Source organism: Prenolepis imparis, unplaced genomic scaffold (assembly GCF_030444845.1).
Source record: "Prenolepis imparis isolate NDT839.2.m4 unplaced genomic scaffold, iyPreImpa1.0 SCAF_14, whole genome shotgun sequence".
NCBI classification, from domain to species: Eukaryota; Metazoa; Arthropoda; class Insecta; order Hymenoptera; family Formicidae; genus Prenolepis; species Prenolepis imparis.
The window spans coordinates 8,029,849-8,040,962 of NW_028141172.1; the positions used below are offsets into that span (position 1 = coordinate 8,029,849).

The 11,114-nt window shown below is 42.7% G+C and overlaps 1 protein-coding gene, 1 long non-coding RNA gene and 1 pseudogene across 3 annotated transcripts; 1 reads left to right on the forward strand and 2 right to left on the reverse strand.

Annotated features, from left to right (window-relative positions):
• Positions 1-521: 521 nt before the first annotated feature.
• LOC145945618 (uncharacterized) lies at positions 522-5,702 on the forward strand. The gene has a single exon (XM_083054674.1). The coding sequence runs from the start codon at positions 522-524 to the stop codon at positions 5,700-5,702; it is 5,181 nt and encodes a 1,726-aa protein (XP_082910800.1).
• A 1,019-nt stretch (positions 5,703-6,721) lies between these two features.
• Positions 6,722-9,080, reverse strand: LOC145945619 (uncharacterized; annotated as a pseudogene). The gene is made up of 7 exons (XR_014426877.1): positions 9,077-9,080; positions 8,323-8,360; positions 7,925-8,051; positions 7,652-7,817; positions 7,385-7,574; positions 6,912-7,162; positions 6,722-6,819 (listed from the first exon to the last, which is right to left on the reverse strand). The product of XR_014426877.1 is annotated as an uncharacterized LOC145945619 (transcript).
• A 601-nt stretch (positions 9,081-9,681) lies between these two features.
• LOC145945500 (uncharacterized) lies at positions 9,682-10,493 on the reverse strand. The gene is made up of 3 exons (XR_014426868.1): positions 10,343-10,493; positions 10,047-10,182; positions 9,682-9,901 (listed from the first exon to the last, which is right to left on the reverse strand). It is a non-coding gene; the product is annotated as an uncharacterized LOC145945500 (long non-coding RNA).
• Positions 10,494-11,114: the final 621 nt, after the last annotated feature.

Sequence of the window (11,114 nt, forward strand, 5' to 3'; positions counted from 1 at the left end):
TTTTGTCTGGCTGTTCACGAGAGTCAGTTCAAGCATTTAATCGAGCGAGACGATCAGTTACTTCAATCATTTTAAGAAATTTCCGATAACGAGTTGCGAGTCTAGCGATTCATCGCTCAGTGTATATCTTTTAACTGCGATCATTAAAGATCTCATCAAATCTTCCAAAATTACTTGGTAACAATTTTCACTTCTTCTTTCATTGACATTGATCCTTGTTCATTTCCGATCTCCTTCGTTCGATTCCCATCTCGCTTTCTCGCTCTCTTTCAGTTTACTGCTTCTTTCGCTCTTTCACTCTAGTTTTTCCTCTCTCTCACTCTCTCGCTATCACACGCTCTCCATTCTTTCCCTCTTCCTCTCGCTCTCTCGGAGCAAGCCGGCATCCTCGATTTACACGCGACAAAATTTCGTTCGTGCGTAAACATAATTTGGTCCTTCGAGCCGGATTCTACTGAGGTAATCTGTACGGAATCAAAGCGGAGTGCCGTGTGACCAAAGTGACAGTCTAATCAGCAGAAATGGACGAACTGTACCAACATCAATCATCGCTATTCCATACGGTATCACGTTCGCTCGACAATTTCAAAAAGATCGGAAAGAAAAATTACACGGCCGCTAAAATCCGATCGCGAGTGACCTCGTTGAAGGAGACCTGGACGCAATGTACTCAGAATCACGCTGCTCTTCTGCATGGCATCTCACGGGATAAACGCGACACGATGGCATATTTCCGAGATCAATTGTTCGACGAACACGAGGACGTCTACCAAGAGACGCTGGACTACATGGCCGAGTGTCTCGAGGATATCGAACCACCTGGGGACCCCCTTCAGTCGTCCAGTCGAATATCCAGCCAGGGTGAATGTACCTCTTCATTTTCTTTATCGCATTTGCCGCCAATTAAAATTCCCCCATTTTGCGGAAACTACGACGAATGGGAAAGTTTTCGCGATCGATTCACGTCGTTAATTATTGCAAACAAGGATCTCACTTCGTTCGCACGTATGCATTTCTTAGCGTCCAGTTTAACCGGCCGCGCTCTTGAGTCAATTAAAACCATACCTATTACCGCTGATAATTTTGAAATCGCTTGGAAAACGCTAGTTTCGCGCTATGAAAATAAGCGGCGATTAATTGAAGTGCACGTCTGTGCCCTTCAGAATTTACCAAGCGTTTCACGCGAAAACGCAGTTGAACTCAACGAGCTACGTGATAAAGCAAATCGCGCGATAGCGTCTCTCAAAAATTTAGGCCGATCTGCGGACGAAATTCTAAATGATGTATTAATTTACCGGGTGTCTCAGCAATTGGATCATGCGACGCGAAAAGCATGGAAATTAAAAGGATGCGATGATGCGAAAATTCCGACATATGCAGAATTCGATAGCTTCCTAGCGTCACGCGCTCGCGCTCTCGAAGAATTAACCTCTTCCAACGGGAAAGCTGTTCGCTCGACAAAGGTCTCGAGTACCACTGTATCTACGAACAATATTACATGTCCGTTGTGCAAAGCACCTCATTTTATAAATAAATGCGCTAAATTCGTAAAGAAAAGTCCGAGTCAGCGATTAGAAATAATCAAACAAGCGAATCGTTGTTTAAATTGTCTCAGTTCGAAACACGCAGTGCAATCGTGCATAAGTAAATATTCGTGCAGAATATGTCAGAAAAAACATCATTCTATGTTGCATCTCGACTTGACTTCAGCGTCTACCGGAAGTCTTACTGCAACGATGTCGAGCTCTCCGTCGGAAGCGTCCGATACTAAAGCTGTTACTTCGCTCTGTTCAACCGTTCCGTCGCGACCTTCCGTTTTGTTAGCAACGGCTCGCGTCAAGGTCAGCTCATCCGAGGGTCGCACACTCGTCGTTAGAGCGCTGCTCGACCAAGGGTCAGAAATGACCTTTATCACCGCGAGACTCAGCCACGCTTTGAAACTGCAGCGCATTAAAATGCCCATCGAGATCTCTGGCGTCGGCGGCATCGATGCAGGAACTTGTCGTTGGGCGGCGCACATTAAACTCTCGCCGTTCAATAAGTCGCGTCCCGTTTTTACGACTACCGCGTCTATTCTAACATCACTGACTAAATATTCACCGGCGCTTACCAGATCGAATATCGCATGGACGCATCTCGCCGATCTCACTCTCGCCGATCCCGATCCGTTAAGTTCCGAAGCGATTGATGTTCTTATCGGAGCCGACTTATACGGTGAATTGCTTCTTGATGGAATACGAAGAAGCACAAGCGGTCAACCGATCGCACAAAAAACAATTCTTGGTTGGGTCCTCTCAGGCCCTACATCGATTCTGTCGCCGTCGCGTCAAACTATCACGGTTCAGCATAGCGCAACTTCTTTAGCGATCGATCAAGAACTTCGCCGATTTTGGGAGATCGAAGAAGTCCCTCGGGTAACCTTGCTTACTCCAGAGGAGCAACAGTGCGAAAATCATTTTCGTTCAACCTATTCGCGCGACGACGACGGGCGTTATATCGTTCGCCTCCCTTTTAAAAAAGGACCTCCGATTGATATAGGCGAATCTTATAATCTCGCGGAAAAAATGCTTAAAACATTACTACGGCGGTTCACTACAAACCCCGCGCTCAAAGCCGAATACACCGATTTTCTAAATGAGTACGAAAAATTAGGACATATGAAAAAGGTAACGCATACATTAGGAGAATCTCAATGCATTTACATTCCTCATCATCCAATAATTCGGGACCACAGTCTCACGACTCATTTAAGAGTTGTATTCAACGCGTCGAGTCGTACAACAAACGCGACTTCTCTAAACGATCACTTATTGATCGGCCCGAAATTACAAACTGATTTAGCGGCGGTGATTCTTCGGTGGCGACAGTATCGATACGTATATTCGGCAGACATCACGAAAATGTATCGTCAGATTAAAGTCGACTCTCGCGATGACGACTACCAGCGTATATTGTGGATCGAGGATAACACAAAATCAATACAAGCATATCAGCTGTTAACGGTTACATACGGTACAGCGTCAGCGCCGTACTTAGCCTTGCGCGTCCTTCACCAACTTGTCGCGGACGAAGGGGACGAATTTCCCATGGCGTCTCACATTCTGCAACATCACATATACGTCGACGATGTGTTGTTCGGTGCCGACGATATTCCTCTTCTACGCCAAGCTCGCAATCAGGTGTGCGCGTTGCTGCATCGCGGTAAATTTGAACTCCGCAAATGGTCAAGTAATTCGTCTAAATTGCTCGAGGACATCGCGGTCGAAAATCATGGTTTAGCATGTAGTAAAGACTTGCGAGTTGACGAGCAATTAAAAATTCTCGGGATCGCGTGGAATCCCTCGTTAGATGTATTTCAATTTCGGGCCTCTCTCCCGACAACTCTTTCAAATACGAAACGATCGATTCTATCTACAGTCGCGAAATTATTTGATCCGTTAGGGTGGTGTACTCCCGTCACAATCTCAGCAAAAATATTTTTGCAACTTCTCTGGATGACTAAACTCGATTGGGATGCACTACTCTCGTCTCATTTATTAGACCAATGGAAAACGATTCAAACTTCCTTAATCGCTCTACACGATTTAAAGCTCGATCGCTGGACGTATCACGGGTCTGACACCGTGCAATGCGAGTTCCACGGGTTTTCCGACGCGTCCACCGCTGCCTATGCCGCCGCCGTATATCTTCGCCTACGATCACTTTCTGGCGAAATTAAAGTGACGCTACTCGGCGGAAAATCCAGGGTCGCGCCCATAAAGTCTTTAAGCATCCCGCGATTAGAATTAGCGGCCGCCGTGTTGCTATCCAAATTGATGGAATTTATGCGCACGTCATTGAATTTGACCTCCGCGTCGTGCTACTGTTGGACCGACTCGACGGTCGTATTAGCATGGATAGGACAACATCCCTCGAAATGGAAGACGTTCGTTTCCAATCGCGTGTCCGAGATCCAATCGCGACTTCCAGATGCGTCTTGGCGACATATTTCGACGGACGAAAATCCTGCGGACTGTGCGTCCCGCGGAATTTCGGGAGACCAGCTTTCAAGTCATCATTTATGGTGGCATGGCCCAACATGGTTGCGCCTCCCGGAGTCAGAATGGCCGGCACAATCCTCTGTCTGCGAGCTCGACGTCTCGATTGAACGAAATCCTCGCGTAACCACGCATCTCACACAACCCATCGAGCAATGGGATTTAGCATCGCGATATTCTTCATGGAAAAAATTAATCCGGGTCACCGCATACATACTCCGATATGTTTCGCGACTTCACTCCCCGACTCATCGGCGCGCGAGTTTAGATAAAACTTCGATCGCTCTCTCCGCCGCCGAATGTCAAGCCGCGCTGAATTTCTGGTTAAAACAGATTCAAGAGCAAATTTTTCCTTCCGAACGGGCTGCGCTCTCACAAAACCACTCGATTCAATCAAAGAGTCCGATTCTCTCGCTCAACCCATTCCTCGGGGACGACGAATTAATTCGCGTCGGCGGGCGGTTATCAAACGCGCCGCTTCCGGATCAAATTAAACACCCCGTGATATTAGCAAACCACCCGTTAGTCACGATGATAATTCGAGATACTCATTTGAACTCTTTGCACGCCGGTCCGCAACTAACGCTGTCAACGCTGCGTCAAAATTTCTGGATTGTTCGGGCTCGCACTCTCGTGAGAACGGTCATTCATCGCTGTATAAAATGCACTCGCGAAAAGGCCGCGTTACCTTCATATCTGATGGGCAATTTACCCGCAGTACGCGTCTCCCCCCCTGCTCGCGCGTTCTTACATTGCGGCCTCGATTACGCCGGTCCCGTACAAATAAGATCTATGTCCGGTCGAGGAATCGCATCTCGAAAAGCATATATCGCTGTCTTCGTGTGTATGGCTACTCGCGCCGTGCACCTTGAAGTAGTGGAAGGCTATTCAACCTCCGCGTTCTTAGGAGCCTTCTCGCGATTTTGCGCCCGACGCGGACTACCGGCAACTGTATACTCCGACAACGGAACCACGTTTGTCGGTGCCGATCGCGAATTAACTTCGGCTTTTCGAGCTACTATAAAAGATCCGAATTTTCTCAATCACGCGGCTTCTCACAAAATCGAATGGAATTTTATCCCGCCATCTGCCCCTCATTTCGGCGGTTTGTGGGAGGCAGGCGTACGAAGCGTAAAATATCATGTGCGTCGTGTCATCGGATCCCATACGATGACGTTTGAAGAGTTCTCTACTCTTCTATGCAACATAGAAGCATGCCTGAACTCGAGGCCCCTCGCTCCGCTCACGGATTCAATCGATGATTGTGAACCGCTTACCCCGGGGCATTTTTTGATAGGCGCGCCTCTCTCCGTCACTCCCGAACCATCGCTATTAGACGTCCACGAAAATCGATTGTCTCGGTGGCAAATGGTGCGCCAAATGACCGAAAGATTTTGGAAACTATGGCAGAGTGATTATTTAAACACGCTCCAACAAAGGGTCAAATGGCGGAAAGCGAACAAAACTCAGATTAAAATCGGTCAACTCGTTTTAGTTCGAAATTCACAGCTTCCGCCGTGTAAATGGGAATTGGGTCGCGTTATTAAATGTTACCCCGGTTCCGACGACATAGTACGAGTTGTAAATGTAAAGACCGCCGCATCCGAATATAAGCGTCCCGTCGTGAAGCTTTGTTTGCTTCCTATCGATATCGAGCAACAATAAATCTCGAATTAGTTGCATAAGTTTCTGTAATTAACATATCCTCCGCCTCGAATCAACGTAATGTTTCTCTCTTTCTTCTTTAGTTGATTCGTTTCTTCGTTCTGATTCGCCTTTCGAAACTATAGTTTCGAGGCGGGCGGTATGTTAAAGATAACAAAAAAAAGGCTTTGTATTAAATTTAATATTGTTAACTCTCTGTATCAATTTATATCGTCTTTCGTCCCGTTGTTATTATCTCCGTAATTATTTCTGTTTCTATGCTTTCTCATATGACCTTTCGGTCGTCGCGTCATGTATTGTTTAATTCTTCCGAGCGAGCCTTCGACAACGAAAAGATCACAAATCTATCGAACCATCGTTTGTCATTTCCAGTATTCTGACTTATACCTATCGCGGGTTATTATTGTTTTGGTCTCGCAACGGTAGTCTAAATTTAAACCATATATGTAGTGTATTGCGCAGACCACGGAATCCCCGGCTCGATTCTGAGAAGCTTCCAGAAACTCGACAATATATATAAACACGCGAAATGCCCGGCGACTTTGAGACTTTTATTTTGTCTGGCTGTTCACGAGAGTCAGTTCAAGCATTTAATCGAGCGAGACGATCAGTTACTTCAATCATTTTAAGAAATTTCCGATAACGAGTTGCGAGTCTAGCGATTCATCGCTCAGTGTATATCTTTTAACTGCGATCATTAAAGATCTCATCAAATCTTCCAAAATTACTTGGTAACAATTTTCACTTCTTCTTTCATTGACATTGATCCTTGTTCATTTCCGATCTCCTTCGTTCGATTCCCATCTCGCTTTCTCGCTCTCTTTCAGTTTACTGCTTCTTTCGCTCTTTCACTCTAGTTTTTCCTCTCTCTCACTCTCTCGCTATCACACGCTCTCCATTCTTTCCCTCTTCCTCTCGCTCTCTCGGAGCAAGCCGGCATCCTCGATTTACACGCGACAAAATTTCGTTCGTGCGTAAACAAATTAAATTATTATTAATCTTCACATTTTACAATATATTTACTTTATTATAACTTTTCTTAAAATTTATGACTTACTTTTGGCTGGGGAAATTTTTCGGCTTTCATCAAAATAGTTCTCAGCAGTTTGCAACGGTCCTGAAAACAAGGCAACAATGTTATTATAGCGATACATATTTCGATACGTGTAGTTATTATCATCAAAGGACACGGAAAAAAAATATACTAACTTTTCGCATTTGTGGCCGGTATTCGCGAAGTCATACTTAATGGCGTTTGTGGAGAAACGTTTCTGGGTGTTGAGGTCCTCGGAGGAACGAGAGTTGATGTGGGAGTCAGTAACGGTGGAGAAGCATCAATGGTAGTCTGCATCAAAGGAGAATTATCAGTGAACCCCAAAGCACTGTTGCTATCATCCTCGTGTGGCTCAAATGTTTCATAGTTTTCACTTTCAGCAACGTATGGCAATGAACTCACAGTCCTGAAATAAATATATATTTATATATACATACCCAGTGAAAACAGAAAGTCAATGATATCAATTTGACGTCATATTGACATCATTTTGACCACGCTGTTTTCACAGGGTATAGCACCCTATGTGAGTGTATCGAACATGAAAAGTTGTCTTCTATATCTATTTTCCTTGACAAAATGACAAAAAAAGTGAAACATTTTTGCACATTGAAGAGAAAGAACTTACTGCCGTGTCTCAAGAAAGTCGTTTAAAAATGTCATGAGGTCGTAAAATCTGAACTTGGGCTTCTTTTGTCCACTAGCAGCATTGGCTGCCGATCCACTGGGAATGTAGCCTTTGACTTTCTTGCGAGCTTTTGTGTAATTATCTCTCAAATATTTTCAGCGAGCCTTCGCCTCCTCTGGATTAAAAGCCCCTAAAAATTTAATTTCATTATTTAATTATAATATATAAAATATTTGCATATGTATTCACAAAAGATATTAATAGTACCTCCTAGAGTGTTAGACACTTCTGCCCACAACGCATTTTTCCGCAAATTGCTCCTTTCATTAGCAGGTATGCGATAGTCGTAGAGTCTTCCTTGCCTTCACTGCTTCGATCAAAAGTTCGTCCAAAGAATCTGCACATGCAGAACCTTCCGCAGTCTTTGTATTCTCTTGGATTATTTAACAAATAAATACATTTAATTATTATGATACAATAAAATAATACAATAAAATATTTGCAAAGAATACAAGAATGCAGTAAACATACTGTCATAACATATTGTCACAACATAATTGTCATCTACAAATATGCGATCCTTATCCTCTACATAATGCTTGAAACATTCATGCTCGACAAAATTAGTAGTGAAATTGAAAAGCCATCCACAATAGCCGCATTTGTGCTAAAAGGATTCAGCACGCAATGTAAAAAATAATGCATTAAGATGTTCATATTGCTTAAAATTCTCAAAAATTCATGCATGTTAAACAAGAAAATAAATATACGTTAAATATTGGAGAAAGAGAAAACAGATTTCAAATGCAAAAAGTGCGAACCTACTTATAGACAATTGTAACCTTGAAATTTTTTATCACATGCCGTAAGCATAGATCGGTTATTATAATCGAACACTATTAAGCTTTATATAATAAATTCGATATTTATTAACTTACCCTGATTTGATTATTCTTGTTCATCTTTATGTATTTATCTTAAAACGTTGACGTATGTAATAAATAATTGAGTATGGGATAAATAATTGACGAACGCCACACAATACGCATATATCAGCGTTTCTTCCGCCAAAAATTGGATTCGGCGTAACGATCATAGCGTAAAAAGCATAAAATAACTAGGCGGAAGCTGATACTCAAATGAGACGATGTGATTGGTCGGCGCAAGTTACCGCAAGTTACGCTTACGCAAGTTACGCCCCATGTGACGGTACCCTAACGCTGGGTCCACAATAGGTGATTTAAGCCCTAAGCCTTAAGAAATTGACCAATCACAGTCGAGTTTTCTCCTCATACTTGACTGCGATTGATCAATTTCTTAAGGCTTAAGGCTTAAATCACCTATTGTGGACCCAGCGTAAGAGTCTGGCCAAAGAGTAAAGAGAAACAGGAGGGAGTAGAGAACCTCAAGGAGAGAGAAGCGACAACTGGTCACGTGACCAGCTATTCGTGATTGGCTGGCATAATATGTACTATTTGGACATTGCGACGCCAATGCAGTATAACCTCACAGTACGTCACACATTTGACATTGAGTACGTTTACACGGCACCCTTAATCAGGTTTAATAACATCCGTAGTTGTAAGATTGGCCAATCACAGCCGTTCCATTCTTTAGGGAAATGGCTGTGATTGGCCAGTTTTATAACTACGGATGTTATTAAACCTGATTAAGGGTGCCGTGTAAACGTACTCATTTTTCGGTGTGCACTGCGTATACTGCATTGGCGTCGCAATGTCCAAATAGTACATATTATGCCAGCCAATCACGAATAGCTGGTCACGTGACCAGTTGTCGCTTCTCTCTCCTTGAGGTTCTCTAGGAGGGAGCATATGGCTCGAGCTAAGCGGACGGAAGTGAGTATACAGGGTGATTCAAAACAACCGTTTGTCCTTAAAATGTCGTATTCCTGACTGAATTCTAATGGTGCGGTCCCATGATACGGAACGTATGCGCAATGCGGAATTGGCGGAACGAAGTTCGTCCAATCACAGACATTCCGTCAATTGCGTTCCGCTGAAATATATTTTCTTATGTCCCATGGAGCGGAAAACGCGGAAGCGCAATTGGTGTTGGCCAATCACAAGATTCTTTCCCATAGATTTTTTTGTTGTCTCTATCGGAACAGCGTACATTATTGGCTCGCGCAAATTACGCTTCCGTATTTTCCGCTGCATGGGACATAGGAAATACAAATTTATGCGGATCGGATTCACACATATATGTACCGGTCAAAAAATTCATGAATTTCATATATAACCTTCGAAACTAACAACAACTTAATATTGAATATGGATTCTGAAAAATTGTTTATTATTATTTGCGGGTTGTTAAATAAATTAAAACTACTTCTTTCGCTTGCTGGTATCCGATGATCGAATAATGCTCGCTTCTGCGATACATGATATATTAATAATTCATCTTTGTCAATTTCTTGTGGATTATTTAATTCTTCTTGTGGATTATTTAATTCTTTATTTGGTAAATTAGATTCATTGAACTCTTCTATGCGAGATACTAAAATAAGAGGAACAATTATAACAGTGGCAAACGGAAATTTGTCAGTATAATTGCCAGACAATATAATTTTTCAATAAATAATTCAATAGATAATGGCATGCTTTGTCAAAAAATATGCTTCAATTACTAAAATAATACTTACTGACAGTGACTACTAAATTTTCATCCACATTTATACAATCATTTTCCTTGTCAAATGGTTGAAAACAAGAGTGGTTTAATAAATTAAAATTAAAATATTGTGGAAGAATGTATCCACAATACCCACATTTTTTATTCTATAAAAAAATAATAAACAATCATAACCTCCAACTCCCGTATAAGTAATAAACTTATATTTTGTAAAGAAATTATTTAATATAATATTGCAATAATATATGAAGTTATTAATTTAAGATTTAATTTGTTATTTAAAATAATTTTTAATAATATTCTTACGGATATCTGCTGTTTCGACATTTTTCACGCATATACACAATTTCGAAGTTCCGCACAAAATGCGCATAAAATAGAAACTTGCGGATAGAAATCGGCGGAACGGACGTAAAACAGATTAAACCAATCACGAGCGTTCCGCCAATTCCGCATTGCGCATACGTTCCGTATCATGGGACCGCACCATTACGCTTTTTCCTTTGCCAAAATTTGATCCGAAGCTTTGTTTTCAAATTATTAAAAGAAATATTAAGCGAATTACGGCATGAGTACGGGCGGTAGGCAGGAGCGGCGCAACTCATTATCCGACGCGGGCGACTGTGTGAGGCACTCGCTGCGATCAGCTGTTCGCTACACGCGATGTGTTAGTGTTTGTTTGTGTCTGTGTTTTGCGTGTGTGCGTACATACACACTCCCCCCCTCTCTCTCTCTCCCCCTCTCTCTCTCCCTCTCTCTCTCTCTCTCCCTCTCCCTCTCCCTCTCCCTCTCTCTCTCCCTCTCCCTCTCCCTCTCCCTCTCTCTCTCTCCCTCTCCCCCCCCCCTCTCTCTCTCTCTCTCTCTCTCTCTCTCTCTCTCTCTCTCTCTCTTTTTTCTGAGAGAAGACGTGTCAAACATCGCTCTGCAAAAGTGATAACTTTTAAGTGATTATATAGTGAGGGAGAGTGGCGAAAAAGTATTGAAGTAATAGTTGCATAGACCGGGAATAGACATGAGTGTTATCTAACAGGAATATGCTGATTTGTGAGCGTGAGAGTTATATTTCTTGTATGAGGCA

Excerpts from the sequence above, each read along its gene's own strand:
- LOC145945618 (XM_083054674.1), top strand. The coding sequence starts at position 522 with ATGGACGAACTGTACCAACATCAATCATCGCTATTCCATACGGTATCA.